This window comes from Nilaparvata lugens, chromosome 4 (genome assembly GCF_014356525.2).
Source record: "Nilaparvata lugens isolate BPH chromosome 4, ASM1435652v1, whole genome shotgun sequence".
NCBI classification, from domain to species: domain Eukaryota; kingdom Metazoa; phylum Arthropoda; class Insecta; order Hemiptera; family Delphacidae; genus Nilaparvata; species Nilaparvata lugens.
The window spans coordinates 29047259-29064182 of NC_052507.1; the positions used below are offsets into that span (position 1 = coordinate 29047259).

Consider the following 16924-nt stretch of genomic DNA (forward strand, 5'->3'; position numbering starts at 1 on the left):
ACTTGTGATGCGCGTGAACACTAACGTCAAGTGATCAATTTTCATAACGGGAAGGAAAGTTGTGTGAGTGCGCCACACCAGATTTTTAAATGTATTTATTAATTTAGAAAAAGCAGAACAACTTTGGAAACAACAGGCTTGATAGCCCAAAACTGTTTCCTGTACAAAACTGATTTACTGTAAAATATATTATACTAAACTATTGAGACTAATAAAAGAAAATATCAAAATATCATGACACCATTGGTGTTGAAACATGTTTGTAATTTTAGAATAAATTTGCAAATTTCATTGTCAAATTTTTCATTTGTCCCAAAAGATAATGGCAATGGTTATAAAATAAGAATGGTAAAATGAATACATTTGAATAAAACTGGAATATATTCAAGTGCAGTATATTATCAATTTTGAGAAAATGAATAATATTGCTGCTCATAATTAGAAAAAATATATAAATAATAACATTATATTCTTGTCTCGGAATTATCAATTAGCTCTTGATACTTTGGTTAATATGACCAAAGTTTCACAAGATAATCTGATAATTGCAAGGCAAGAATAATTAATTTGGGAGCTGACCTGGATTATGCTGTGCGAGCAGCTTCTCGTGCAGATGCTTGTAGTTGTGCACACAGCCTTTGACAAGTTCGACGAGGAGGTCGTAGGCGGCGGAGCGCGCAGTCTGCGACTTGCACTTGGGGAAGTGTCGGTTGGCCGGGTCGGGCAGCGCAAACAGAAACTCGAACACCTGGTCTAACAGCAGCTCGCCCTGCTTCTCGGTCTTGAATGGCGGATTGTGTTTGAGCAGGTTGCACATGAGATTGAGCAGGCCGATGAGGCCGTCGTCATCGACGGTGTTGTGTCGGCGCTCGAGGTACTCCCTGGCGACGATCGACTCGTGCACACGGCTGGCGAGGCCCTCGACGTCAATCACGCAGGCGCTCGGGTCCTCGATGCTGTCTCGCACCAGCTCGTCGGACAGACTGTCTACCAGCCGACACAGCAGCCAGAAGTAGTCGCGGCACGCCGGGCCGTACGGCTCTTTGCCGTCTTCAAACGGCTGATGCAGCACTTCCTGGCTTTGCGGCCGCATTTTTTCCGCGTTGTCCAGAAACTGAAATACAAAATAAGAATATTATCATAGCCACCTCTAATACGAGGCCCCGGCCTACGATATTGCAACGTCGCAGTGTAGGCCTAGAATCTAATACATGATTGGTGAAAAAGATTTAAAAAAATACCAGCTGATCTTTTCACCAATCATGTATTGGATTCTAGGCCTACGCTGCGACGTTGCAATATCGTAGGCCGGGGCCTTGTATTAGAGGTGGCTATGATATTATTCATTACTACAAAATGTAATGTAATAATCAGAAATTATCTTTAAATATAATTACGAGGCGCGTTCATAAAGTAAGGGCCGTTTGGTCACAGAAAAATGTACTCATGAGAAACAAATTTTATTGTAATATTTAGTTAGGTAAAATCTTTCTTTACTTCTCTACATGATCGCCGTTCATTTGTGAGCACTTTTTGTACAGCTGCAAAAGCTTCTTTAACCCTCGTGCAAACCAGTTGAAAACGACGTTTTTGAGTCCCTCTTCGGTTTCAAAGCGTTGTCCACCGAGCCACTGTTTAAAATGCAAGAAGAGGAAGTAGTCGCTAGGCGCAAGGTCGGGACTATACGGTGGGTGTCATCTGGCATAATTCTCCTTCACAATAACGCGCGTCCTCACACTTTGTTAAAAATTTTTTCGTTGAAAAAAAGAAGATTTACGTTGGGAACTTTTTGACCTCCCAGAAGCTTGTGCAGTGGTACAAAAAGTGCTTACAAGTGAACGGCGATTATGTAGAGAAGTAAAGAAAGATTGTACATAACTAAATATGACAATAAAATTTGTTTCTTATGAGTATTTTTTTTCTGTGACCAAACAGCCTTTACTTTATGAAGGCGCCTCTATGTATAATTATAGAACACGAAAACTCGAATACAACGTATTAAAAAAAATTCAATTCAGTACCATATGTCATTCTTTTAAGTGCCACCATTTCCAATTATTGTTAATATTGATTTATTTTAATTTCTTTCAACCAATTTAAATTGACCTGTAATGGTTTCTGCTTCTGCGCCGCAAGAGTTCAAAACCGTCTACATCATACTTTATTGATAAGTCAGTTTAGTATGTCAATAAAACTCGAAACTGAAACCGAAACAAAGAAAAATGAAGCTTGTTCACGTCTTCAAGAGTCTCCTGGATTCTCTAAGAATTCACACGATTCACCAACACTGTGAATATTCTCACAATTCTCCTACTTTAAGAGTCTCCTGGATTCTCTACAAAGTGAAACGATTCACCTACCTGTAGCAGATGTGCGAGCATGGCAGGCGCATGTTGGGGCGTGCACAGTTTGTAGAGTGCCGAGCACACTTCGCGCCGCACACTAGGCTCAGGCTCCTCCAGGATGAGACGTCGCAGCCACGTCACGAATCGCTCCTCTGCGCACAGTGCCTCGCGCACACCATTCACTGTGTGTGCCCACGACACTACCACTGACATCGCGTATTGCACTACCTACAAACAAGCATCCGCATTTCAACAAATTATACCTTGATGATATAGAATCAACAACCCATTCATGTTGTCAATAGCACTATATTTGTTCAAAATCAATTTAATATAGTGATATAAAACGTTGATGTTGTCAATACCACTATATTTGTTCAAATGCAATTTAATATAGTGGTGTTGACATCAACATCTTATTCTTTCAATTATTCTTGCCACAACATCTTTTCCCATACAATCAAATTATCAAATCATAATTAATTTATTGATTCAAGATATACAATTATATAATTGTATTCAATATAATTGATTCAATATATAATTTCAAATGATTGGGGAAGGACCAACAGGCAAAGCCCAAAATTGTTCCTCCCCCAAATTTTCATTCATATACTAGTCCAGAAAGAAGGCTATGTTTCTCTACTTTATAAAATTTGTGACAGAATTTATATAAAATTTCATGTAAATAATCGTGAAAGTGTCACAACCTCTCTCACATGATGAAACTCTGATGGAAATAATGAAACTATTGTAAATATTTTAGTCTTATTATCATTATTACTCTTACTTTTCTTTGGCTATAAGATTATTTTTATTATTTGCATTCATTGATTAACAAGTTTTGTTTAAATAGGCTTAAACCTAGAAAATATTGTAATATTATCAAGTAAATAACGAGAAACTGGATTTTGTTGAAACATCATTATCATTCTTCCACCTCATTTTAATAAAGAATGGCTTTTTTGAAAATTTAAAGTAGGTTCTATTCAATATGAATATCTAGCAACTTTACTATTACATAGAAATATATTCAAAAGAATTCGTGTTTCGAAAAAATGCGTATATAACATTAGCGACGCACCAATACACGACAACACTCCAATCACTGTTTTTTAGGGCTACTGATTATTAAAACACAATAAAAATATAAAGTACCCTTTATTCCACACTTCAAGAGCCATTTACAATTTTTCCACCTAATGGCAATTGAAGAGTTGAAACTACTAGCGTTGCAATGAAATAAAGGGTAGCCTACTTGATAATTATTATTGAGTTTCAACGATACTATACTCGTCAACTTACAAAATTCTACTGTCATCATATTATGAGAGTAAATATCCTCATAACAAGCCATTTAGTAGAATAATAAGTATTCCCATATTTTAATAACTTATCAATACAATATTAGAATGATGAAAAGAGATTGTTCACCTGCGCTCTTCCCCAAAAGCCAGTTTTGTAATGATTCGGATCACGAGGCAGAGAAGCTTCATAAAGAATACTGGTGAGGCGAGGTATAACCGTATCAATTTTCATTTCTTGCAGCATTGCCTGAAAATCAGAGAAAAATAAAAATAATGAATTGGGGCGTTGAGCCGAACAACAGGCCCAATCATTCATGATGAGTTAAGAATGATATTTTATCATGTATGAATGTATTAATAATTCTCTACATTATTCAACATGTTCAATGAATAGAAATTTCACTCACAACTAAGGCCATTCAAGACGCCTTTCAATCATTACTACAATGGAATAACTAATAACTCAGCATAATAAATTGCATAAATAAAACTCACTACTTATGTGAGCAAGAAATTTAAAACAAGAGAGCATTGAATAAATTTTCATAAATCCTAGTTCGTTTATTTATACAGAGTTGGTAAACATTATGGAACAGCTCAATATTTATCTGGAAATTCAAAACCGAAGTAGCCTACCCTATTTTAAAACTTTACTTTATCAATCACTACATGTTTCGACAGACAATTCAATGCCATTTTCATGAGAGTGAAGAATGGAATGGAAATTTCTATTACAAGGGAAATTTGACGATAGGTCTGATTGGATTAATTGAAGTTTTTATTTCGAATTAAAAAAAATAATACTTTTCAGTCGCTTTAAAATTTTGGTCCGCCATCTTGTAACCGCCATTTTGAATCCAATCTCATTTTTTGAAATGAGAAGGTGGTCATATGATACATGATTTTGATACAGAATTTCAAGAGAAAATGAATGGCGAAAGCCACACATCGATATCTTACACCGTTTCCAAGTTATTCACACTTAAAAATACGAATAAATAATAAAAAATGAAATAAATGAGTAGCCTACATAGAGAATCGAAACAAATCTGAACTATCAAATTTCACTTTTTCAAGTGTTAGTAAACACTTATCTACTCACATATTCAACACTTTGAACTGAAAAGTTTGATCGGTCAGATTTTGAGAACTCATTTATTTCATTCTTGTATGATTTATTGGTATTTTAAATGGGAATAATTTTGAAACGGTTTGAGATATCGATGTGCCGCTTTCGCCATTCATTTTTTCTTGAAATTCTGTATAGTAATCAATCATCATATGAACACTTCCCATTTAAAAAAAAGCTGGATTCTAAATGGTGGTCCAAAATTCAGAATCGACTGAAAAGTAGTTTTTTTTCAATGCGAATAGGATCCCCAATCAAACCTATCATCAAATTTCCATTGTAAAAGAAATATTAAGCTGTTTTCATAATTTTCACCAACCTCGTATACTCAACGTTATGAAATCATTACATGTTTTTTTTGGTTCGTGTCGGAAAGTTTGGAGCTGTATTTATGAAGCATTCTAATGAACTAAAATCGAATATTATGAATTGTGAAAGTTTTTTTCGTGTACGCGGCGTGTGTGATACTATTGCTTCTAGCAATCGCCGGTGTCGAGTCGAATCCCGGGCCGATGTTTTCGATAAGTTGGAAAGTATTGAGAAACTTATTTCTCACATTCCAGAAATAAAAAGTGCTATTTCAAACTTAAATAAAAACTTTTGCGATTTGAATAACGAAGTGAGTGATCTCAAGCAAAATTGTGAACGGCTAAATAAGGAGAACAATCGTCTTGTGAATCTGGTGGACAGACTTGAAGGTTTCTCACAGCGCTCAAACCTGGTTTTCTACAACATCCCGGAAGAAAAACGTGAGAGGAGTGAAATGTGTGAGTCAATCATTAAAGAACTTTAAGCAACAAAATTAAACATTCACTTAGGCGAGTACGATATTGATCGAGCACATAGGATCGGTCGTCGAACTAGAAAAGGCAGACCAATTATTGTGAAATTCCTTAGTTTCAAGAAGAAAATGGAAATACTACAAGCAAGGCGTATGTTCAAAAACTCTAATATCGGAGTTGAAGAAGATTATACTCATAGAATTCGAAACATTCGCAAAGAATTAAAACAGTACATGCAGATGGCCAGAGGAGATGGACAACATGCCGTCACGAATTATGACAAACTAGTCGTTAATGGTCGCCCATACTCACTCAAAGAATTACAGAGGAAGTTTGAGAATGAAAACACTGTTCGAGAGTCAAATCGGGAGGGTTCAGCAGGCTCTAATCTGGATGGAGTGACGGTTAGGGTGACAGCAGAGTCTAATCAGAGCTTGGGAAACGCATCAGAGGCACAAAATACTCAGAGAAAAGACAACAATGAAGACTCTCAGTTGATGGACGAGACACACCATTCTCGGTCTTCAAACTCTGAGTCGCCGCCACCCGTAGCTGCACCGCCTGCCCGTCAACAGAGACAAGGAGGTCGTTTTCCAGGACCAGCAGCAAGCAGCACGCAGGAGTCCATAATTTGTGAACAGGAGGTGGAGGAAGAGGAGAGTGTGCGTCTAGTGACTACGGCAGCTACAATACACGACCACTCACAACGCGCATCCACCAACTCAAACACACAAAAATCTCGGACCTACGACAGTGGCTGGACACGGGAAGGGTGACAAGAAGCAAATCAAAAAATGCGGACTGTACAGATGAAGCATGAATGCATGGTAGCCAGGTTTCAGAGTTCAGATCAACAGGTAGCAGTAATGTTTGTATAGGTTTTTGGAATTGTCATGGGGTTTCGCAAATGTATGGCATGGATAAACAACAACTGGCCTATTTTAATAGCTTAAGTATAGTAGGATTATGTGAAACATGGACAAGCAATGAAATAGTAAGCATTAAAGGGTTTGAAACATTCAATATAGTTCAGAGAAAAGCTACTAGAAATAATCAATCTGGTAGAGCAAGCGGGGGTCTAATTTTACTGATTAGAGATTACTTTGTGTATTCAGTAATTGAGAGTAATGACAGTTTCATATTTGCAAAGTTAAAATCTCAAGATTTTTCAACGATTATTGGGCTCATTTATTTCAATCCTAATGAGGTTCAAGCGGATATCAACTTACTTCAGATATTTCTGAGTAACAATATCTCAGATACTGAATCCATACCAGTTTATATAGGAGGTGACTTCAATTGTCGTATCGGAGAATTAAACAAATCAATAGATAGTGTAGTTTTCGAGTCACAGAATATTTTATCAGAAAGGCATTCTAAAGATAAAGTTATCAATCGATTAGGAAGACAACTAGTGAGAGTGATGGAGAGTAATTTATTCAGTGTTATCAATGGTAGATGTAGAAGCGACTCATACGACGAATTTACATTTATTAATGAGAATGGGAAAAGTACAATTGATCTATTCTGGGTTAACAGTATTTTTACCGATTCTATAGTTGATATGAGGGTGGAAGATTTCATTCTTACTTCCGATCACTTGCCCATCACAGTTGAAACTGGCTTTCCTTTGATAAATAATCCGCTCAATAGTTTAGAAGAAATGCGAACACAAAAGCTAGTCTGGTTGAAAGATAAGGAATCAGTATTTTCTAGCACTATGCTCTCTTTCAATTGCGGATTAGATAATGTCGATACCGTTAGCATTGATGACAGCTACTCTTATCTGTTGACAGTTATGACCATAGTCGCTGAACAGCTGGGCTTTATTAAAACTTTTCACAGTAGTAATCAAAACGAAAACAAACCCTGGTTTGATTCTGATTGTGTTCAGTTCAAAAGAAATGTACGAAAAGCTTACCGAGCAGCAAAAAAGAGCTCTTCGAATGATATGCTCTCTGTTTTTATAAATAAAAAGAAAGAGTTTAAAACCCTTCTGGTTGATAAGAAAAAAGCATATTTAGATAAAATGAGGGATAGGCTGTCTAACTGTAAAGACGTAAAAGAATTTTGGAGAGCAGTTTCATACTTCTATAAAAAGCCGAGAGTATTTAATGCTACTGCTGAAACTTGGTCGAATTTCTTGCTTGCTAAGTACAGTGACGTTAATTTCCCAATGCCTTCCTTTCAGGACGCAACACAACCACTGTTGGATGTAGAAATCACAGTGAATGAGCTGGATCGTGTCCTTGGGGCCCTCAGCTCAGGAAAAGCTCCTGGATCCGATGGATTCAGCTATGAATTTTTCAAATCCCTCCCTCCGCAATGGAGAAATTATATTTTTTATTCTGTTCAATAAAATTTTCAAAATAGAAAAAAATGCCCAGAGAATGGTTTATTATCGTCGTATTTTTCCTCCATAAAAAAGGTAATTGTAAATTTCCTCAAAATTACAGAATGATTGCTCTCTTGAATACAATAGTAAAAATATTCACAAAAAATTTAGAATTCAGACTTACAGCTTGGGCGGAATTAAGTGGGGTGCTGCCAGAAGGCCAATGTGGATTTAGGAAGGAAAGAGGATGTGTGGATAATGTTTTCGTTTTGCACTCAATAGTGTCCCACCACGTGGAAATGCGCCATAAAAATGTTTTCGCATTGTTTGTCGATTTTGAGGCAGCCTTCGACAATGTTCCTCACTCAAAATTATGGTACAAGCTTGGAAGTATTGGAGTGAGCAGTAAAATAATAAGAATACTTCAAGAGTTGTATGGTCATGCAGTTTTGAAGATAAATAACAGTTACATTCCAGTGGAGAGGGGCGTCTTACAGGGAGATTCAGTCAGTCCTTTGCTTTTCTCATTATACATATGCGACATGGAAAAATATTTCAGAAGTCAAGGCTTTTTCAAAAATCCGCTGTGTTTCCCAACTGAGACTAGCCAGTGACACATGCTTTTACTTGTTTCTTGAGGGGAAGGGTACTTGGATTAACTGCAGGGAGCTCTGTCCAAACTGCAATCTTAGAACCGACGAAATGGTACAACATTTCTTACTGATATGCCCAATGTATAATGACGCAAGAAAACGTTACATTGGCAAACTTATTAGAAATATTGTAATGGATTCAGATAAAGTTATGGTTCTTTTGTCAAATTTAACTGTTGTAAAAATGAATAATTTATATGATTTTTGTGTAGAAGCTGTTAGAATTAGGTCATTAATTTTAAGTACCACAGGCTAAACCGACACTTGGACTCAATTTCGAAATAATAATAGCCTAATTATATGTGTCAAACTAATATGTTTTTTTTGTGTCAAACGAATACTATGTACTCAACTCTTTGTATATAGGGCATGACCCTGATTACAAATAAATTCTATTCTATTCTACGTGTTTTTTTACAATAAATTTAATGATTTAATAATTAATTTCAATAATTTGAGCAACACAACGATTAAACATAGTAAAACTGACCTGACTGAGCTTTTGTACGGTTATTTTTTCGAGTTTGTGAGCTCGTTTTCTCCTGTTTGCTCTGAGTGATTCGGCCGCATCGTTCTCGGAAGGCTGGAAGCCCAACTGGCAGAGCAGCTTCAACAGACATGCCAAGCAGTCCTGGTGCCACTCACTACCACCGATGCTCACTTGCAGCACACCTGTAACGCAAACAAATTTTAATGCATTTTTATTGTCCCATGAAATACCTAGATAGTTGAAAAAATAATAAATGGAGCAAGTAAGTGAGGTTCATAGATCGGAGCTCTCAACTTTGAATTCACTCTCTAGACCAGAACTTTATATTACGACAGTTGAGGTATTCGCATTGAACGAATTATTCAGATATATAAGTCGATTAGATAGAAATGGAATTACATTTTATAAGACTACCTACATACATTGAATGATAAATAATTTTTATTGATGCCTGTTAATCATCACTAAGCAATACTTTTACAAAGTGCTACTAGTCATTTGGCTATAACTTTAATTTAAAAGGCAACTTTCTAAAAGTAATTCATTCAATCACTCTAAGAAACATAAGGAATAGCTAAACATGAATCAGGACTATTTTAAGTATGTTTTCTGATTCTGCTTTATAGTAAAGCTTTAGAAAACAATAAACTAGAACTATACACTAAAAACTGTAAAGTAATTATTGAGAAGAGATGTTTTTACATGTTTTGTAAAATACTATTCATTTTAATACAGGATAATGAGTAAATTGAAGGAGAAGATTCTATCAAACAACCTACCAGACATGAAAATGTTGAACAAATATTTCAGGCCGCCATGCTGCACGAACTTCTGACTCCAATTTATTGAATCTGTTACATCTAATGGCTCTCCAGAGCTTCGTGGAATCTGTAAACCACCAATGAATTAGATTATGATAGAGCATACCATGAAAATAAAGTTACATAACTAATTCATTAAGATGATTAAATAAAGAATCTAAATAATTTCTACAAGCGTAGAAGAGAAATGCGAAGTTTTTGGTTGAATCAAGTTAACAATCTAGACCAGAATTATTAAGGAGTGTATTATCACAAAGATATTTACTAGACGTTCTTGAGAATCCTATCCATTTTCAAGATGGAAATTTTTGAACAATTCAATTCTATTGAAACATTTGAAAAACTTACCGAACTTGGAGAAGGATTCCGACTTAATGATTCTACGATGTGTAGTGAGTACATCAATTTCTGTGGACTGGCTGGGTCGAGTAGTTCCTTCAATTTTGATTCAGAATCAAGATGGCGGAAACCCTGGAGTAGCGTTGAATTAGTGGGGAGTAACGTCAAGATGTCCCAAACTCGTCTTGAAAGCACCTGAGCTTTCGTATGGGGTATTTGATGCTGTAAAATACAATGACAAAAATACAATGTAAAGCGTGAAAAAATATTCCATTATTTAACTTTACTCTAATCATTATTTTATGAAATAATATAAGTAGGTTATCAATTGCTAGTCAGGATAGCCGGGTCGACTGAGGCGTTGCACCCTTCGGTCTGCTAGTACTACCTGGTTGTGGGTTCGAACCCCGTAGAATCCCATCGAATAGGCATGGACGTTTTAACATCTCATCAAATCACTCTCGTACTTCCCATTAGTATTACCCACGCACAAGCAAAAAGCTCATGTTGGCATCATCCGCAATAAAAAAATTGTTACAATTTAGTATTTTATAGTATAGTTACAATACTGATGATAGTACATGTTCTATACTCTACATGACTATTTTTAATTTTGAAAAACAATAACAATCATAAATATATCAATATTTTTCCATAACTTATAAAGTTATTACTATTATAAAGTTGAACATATATTACAACTTGATCAAGTTGGATATCTTCTAAACCTAAACCTCCTTCAAGGTGATTATTTTATTCAATAATAATTACTTCTCGATATATCTATGAACAATGATTGCTTATAATCTGCAAGATTTTAAATCATTGAATCCAAATATTTTTAAATGAATGTTAATCTTTAAAATATATCTACTCATTTATCAAAATTCTGTACGGTATTCAAATGAGAATAAAATAAATTCGATTATGATTCTGATACGATACTTGTGTTTGGAAGACAACGTAACAGTTTCACAACAATAAATAATTATTCATCCCTTATATTGAATTGGGTGGGTGGGGGGTTTTATTAATGGTATATTCATCAATTGATTTGTACAAATGCTTGACTTGATTTGTACAATATAATTAATCATCCCTTAAATGAGATTGGGGTTCCTAATTTCTTCTATATTTATTGTTTTGAACAAAGGCATGAACACAAGCAAGTTTCGATTATCAAGTGAAAGCATGTGTAGGATACTTACTCCGCCCTTGACTTGGGTCTTCATCGTGCTGAGAGTGTCCATTAACCTAAATAGTTGCTCGAAATTTTTAGGGAGTAGGAGAAGGAGGGTGGGCAGAAACTCCCGGGGAGGAGGAGGAAGCACTGACGGAGTGTCTAGAGAGGAGTCGCCCCTCTTCTTCTGTCTTGAAGCACCCATTGATATGAACACCATCTACAAGTCAAAACAAACCTTTAGTATTTCAAAGTAAAATCAAATCCATAACGAAATAAGCTTCAAGTTCAGATTAATACATGATAATTTATAATACTAGAGTAAGACCTCGTTAATCCTGATTGTCTGTTCGTGCCGTCGAGTCAAAAGGATTTCCCTGCGGTATCCTCTTAGGCTGTCCACTAACAGTTGAACATGAATGATGCACAGTCATCTTACATTGTTGTGTCATCACAACGAAACGCCTTGAGCATAATTTTTTGAGGTTGGGTTTTTGTATTTCCGATTTAATTTTGTTCATTTATTATTCGCTGCTCTATTTGAGGTAAAATGATTTATTTTTTATTCGCTGCTCTATTTGAGGTTAAATTAGTTTAGTATCATTATAATTTGTAATTTTCCAGTAGTTTATTTATTATTATTGATTGTTAATTTTATATTAGAAGCCTCTCGATGAACATGTGAATATGCATGTTTTACTGTTAGTGGCTGATGTTTACTTATTTAGTGGCTGAAGTTTATTTCGAATTTGTACCTAAAGACGGGATAGAGCCGTCTTAGCCTTAAGGTGCGTACAGACTTTCGCTCTGCTCCGCAATCGAACGTCATTCGAGCAGATCGATTGATGATCGACCGGGGAGCAAGAGTGGAACGCAAGAAGAGCTAACATCTCCCGTAACGTTCATGATCGGTGCGAGTGCGGAGCGAGGGCGGAGCGTGCGCGGAGAGGGATGGAGGCGCGTATATCTGTACGCACCTACAGAAATACAAGCTACCTTACTTACTCCAAATAAAATAAATGGATCAAGTTGCAATGCAATGAGTGTTAAGTATTGGACATTGATAAATACACCTAGTGAAGAACTCACTCTTCTGATTTTTGTTTCACATGCTATCGTCTCTTACAATATTCTGACAGAGAGGTTAAAACCGAACAGACATAATTTACATTCAATAAATTATAAATACAATTTATGTTTAGTAATAATATTTACATGTCAATTACAAATGGTTTTCCATTAATAATCATACTCTATCCTAGTATAAAATAAATAATAATAAATATAAAAGATCAAATATTTATTTATGAAAATACATTTGGAACAAGCTAGATAACTATTATTACCTGTAAGTCTTTGAATCCAATTTCTTGTAACGTCTTCTCGTCAAACTCGGTGGTCAGTTCTTGGCCCTGAGTGATCATTCTGATAGGACCATCAGCAGCCAACATATTCGAGTTATTCTGAGTAGGCATCTGCAATTAACCAGAAATTAAATTCAATTCAAAATTCAAATGTTCTTTATTCCATACAAAATACAGATACATTGTATTACGGAGCATGTTTTACTGGAATACCCCTACAAGACTATTCGTCTGAGTGTAGGGGGTTGGTTCTTGTTACAGTTAGTAGCCAATAGTCTATTCATAATATTATATAGGTAATAGAATGTCCGGCTTTGTTAACAAGAAGGTTAGTATAAGATAGTTTGTATTATAATTATGAAATTAAATATTATCTATTACATTGTTCATTGACGAAATTTCATAAACAGAAAAAGATTGATAAGAGTAACATATACAGATTTGAGAATTGAAATATGAATAAATTCTTGAGATTGCACGAGTGACATATATTTTGTATATACTTATTGTAAAAAATAATGGTAGCTTCTCATATATAAAAAAAATTACCGAGGAACAGAAACCAGCCGATTCCCCAGTGACCATTAAAAAGAATATAGTAATGAAGTTATGTAAATATATAAACGATTAAATAAAGTGTGTGGTAAATATAAAGAGAAGAAAGGTAAGTAATGAAAATTTATAATATCAAAAATGGAAAAAAAATCTATATATGTATAAGAAAAGCTATCAAATTAATAGAAATGATCTTAGTGCCAATAAACAGACTGAAGCAGGCTTTCTGACGACTCCCAGCCCAGGCGGTATAGCCACCCCTCCACCTTACGCTTGAATGTAGCCACACTGCATTCATCCATATAAATTCTTATCTCAGCGGGCAAATTACGATAGACCATTTGAGCCAAATAAAAAGGTGTCCTCAGCTCCACTCCATGAACCACCTGCGGCGTCGCAAAACCGAGGTTAGCTCTATACCGTGTAGGATAGGTATGTAAAATATCTGATAAAATTTTAAGTTTATTAGTTTTTAGGTAGATCAATAAAGATTTAATGGACAATTGCCTTACATTTAAAACTGTAAATTCTGTAAAAAGTTGTGCTGTTGGATATCGGCATTCCTTATTTAAAACAGTTTTGATCATTTGTCTCTGCGACACCGCAAGCGGTTCAAGGAGGGTAGCAGGAAGGCCTCCCCTGACTCAATTGGGAAAAAGCATACAGTATCCTTCTAAGTCGCTGCTTCACCAACTGGATGTGCGGACTCCAACTTAAGGTGTTATCAATTGTTATCCCAAGGTAATTATATTGATTAACTCTTTCTAAGTTTTCACATTTGCAGGAAATATAAAAAGCATCCAATTTAAAGAATCTGTTATATATTTACACAAATTTTGAGTATTGTATACTTTTATTACTGGTTCGGTAAGAAGACAAATATTATCCAATGGATTCTTTGAACATCGAAATCGAATAAGAAATGCAAGAAAGCATACTGATAAAGTTAACATAGCATACGAGAACTCACTACAGGGATTAAAGTCTAAATTCTCCCGTTAGTGCATATATGTCATTAAGGATTTTGTTTGTATGCTTTTGGCTATTTTTGGAATGAAAAAATGAGATAATTCCCCTGATAGAGTTTTATGGAAGCTATTCCTCAATTTCATTTTTTGTTAAAAACAAATATTGTCAAATGAAAAAATACAAAAGCACCTTATTTCTACAATGAATAATAAAATAAAACTTCAATAGAGTGAAAGATAAAGAAGAATAGAATTCATAAATTTCTATGGTAAGAAAAAATTCTCGATTATCATATTAGTCCAGTCAATATAGACATAAAAAAGGGGGTGTGATTGCAATTTATATCGTAGTTCTGATTTTTTAATATATTATTTGGGTACAAGAAATGCGAAATATCATTGTAAGGACAATATAGTTGGTGATGATGGTTCAAGCTGAAAATTAGGTGTTTTTCACAATACAAGGAGCATTGTTGTCAGGTGTACCTGGAAATCTATATGAGATAGAGCTCTCTAAATGATCTCAGATTGTAGAGCGCAAAAATACTCCCAGAGGGATTTTGAATTGTGAATCTAAATGGTAACAATCGGAAGATATTGTTGATCAAAAACTAAAATTCATCAAAATTTATTTTTTCTTCAAATTTCACTCATTTTTGAAAAATCATAACTCAGTACTCATTGGAGATAGAGAGTTCCGAATGATCTTATTTTATTCAGAATTTTATAATCTAAAAAAAGGTGAGAGCAAATTTTTATGTCCGATTACGAGATTTGGCAGAAATAGCTGAAAACTGGAAAATGAGCCGAAAATACGAGGTTTTTGGGCCACCCTGTATCTAGCACAAGGAAATTTTGCATGAAGAAATTGGTTCTGGATTTCTCTTATGTACCCAAATAATATATTAAAAAATCAGAACTACAATATAAATTGCATGCACCAATGTATATAGTTACTGGACTATATTGAAAATCTCAAATTTCAATTCAAAATCTATCGCAAGAGGTTGCATGAATGGATAAACTTTCTAGATTTTATGAATAATAAAACATTCATCTTGCGTTATCTATCTAAGATAATATTTATCTTGACAGCTTGTCAAAAACCTTAACGAAATAGTCACTGTTTTACTTAAATTATTATCTATATAATATTTATAAATAAAAAGGAAAGAATCGGCTAATACATGTAGGAGATAGGAAATCATCACGTCTGAACTACTAGACTGATTAACTTGGAATTTTGCATATAGATTCTTAATTTACTGAAGGATGGTTATATAGGCCTACTTCAAATTCTTCAAGATTTTAGTAGGTCAAATTTTCAGTTTGTCAAGATTTCAATTGGACCCTTATGGAGCACGGGTTACCTTCTAGTATAAAATATAATATACCTTTTCATAAGTAAATTCATTAATTTTTAATGGAGAAACACAACATCTGTTCCACCACGTTGTACTGGGAAACAAACAGTTGATTGGATTGTCATTATTTTACTCACAGCGGCTTGCTTGGCGGTAAGCATTTCCCACCACTTGGCCACCTCAGCGCGCAGGTCGGCAACATAGTCGGTGGAGAGCATGTCCAGCGTGACCTTGTCCACCATGCCAGCTGGCTGGATGATCACCTTCAACGGTGTGCCTCCTCGCTCGCCTATCACGTGGCTTCCCACGCACTGACCTTCCAGCGCCCACTTTCGCAAATGATATGCGTACCTGCAACACATAAGATACCCAAATTGAGTCCAATTGATCCTTCTCAATGGTTGCAACCACGCCAAATAATTAATAAACAGAATTGTGGATGAGTATATATTGTTGACGCTAATATTATATATAAAAGATTTTATTATTTTTATAAAGAGTCTATTTTGGACAATTGATAATGACATACTTGACCGAAACTGTGTTTTTAAAAATCAAAGGGGACTAGTGATTCTATTAGAAAACTATCAAATAAATGGAAAACTTCATAGTTTTTTGTACTTTTATAGTACAACAAATTCTATCCAAGGAGATTTCCTCTTCTTTATTTTTGGTAAAACAATTATTTATGTATTGATCTACCTAGCCAAAGACTTTTGAAAAAAGAGAGATATGGTAGCTGACATTTCTTCTGTTTCAATAACAAATAGGAAGTAGTAGTAGTTCTGTTTCATTAAAGGTAGAAACAGAACACAATATTAAGGGAAGAATAGAATATAAACAAAAGAAAACATTCAAGTGAACACCATCTTTCATTTTCAACTATATTATATTATAAAAAATGGAAGGTTGGAAAAATTTAGAAGGTTGGAAAACACCATCTTTCATTTTCAACTATATTATAAAAAATGGAAGGTTGGAAAAATTTACGTCCCACATTTTGTGTACTTTCTATCATAGAATAGAATTACTTTTGTATTTGATGACGGGGTCAAGTTTAGAAAAGAACTTCTTAGAATACATCTAACTATTTTTGGAATATAACTTTCTGGTATGAATTTTTCTATTTCTTGTCTTTCAAAAAACCTTCAAATCAAAGCAGTCAGTATTTTGCTCTTTGAAAGACATTCTTTTTTCAAAAACGATTCCTCTTCACATTTCTAAACTTTCTTCAGCACCATACATCAATATTTTTCAAATACTGTTAATACAATGTCAATAATAGACCTATA

General features: G+C 34.9%; 1 protein-coding gene across 5 annotated transcripts in view; it reads right to left on the minus strand.

The window, feature by feature from the left end:
• LOC111046519 (ubiquitin carboxyl-terminal hydrolase 34) overlaps window positions 1-16924 on the minus strand; it is a 101240-nt gene that overhangs the window by 45519 nt on the left and 38797 nt on the right. For all 5 annotated transcript variants that reach the window (XM_039427288.1, XM_039427289.1, XM_039427286.1 and 2 more), the window contains 9 exons: window positions 15770-15983; window positions 12728-12856; window positions 11410-11601; window positions 10211-10423; window positions 9821-9929; window positions 9042-9223; window positions 3780-3899; window positions 2361-2573; window positions 580-1114 (listed from right to left, as the gene is read on the minus strand). In XM_039427288.1, the coding sequence (XP_039283222.1) occupies window positions 580-1114; window positions 2361-2573; window positions 3780-3899; window positions 9042-9223; window positions 9821-9929; window positions 10211-10423; window positions 11410-11601; window positions 12728-12856; window positions 15770-15983 (1907 nt within the window). The remainder of the gene's footprint in view (window positions 1-579; window positions 1115-2360; window positions 2574-3779; window positions 3900-9041; window positions 9224-9820; window positions 9930-10210; window positions 10424-11409; window positions 11602-12727; window positions 12857-15769; window positions 15984-16924) is intronic.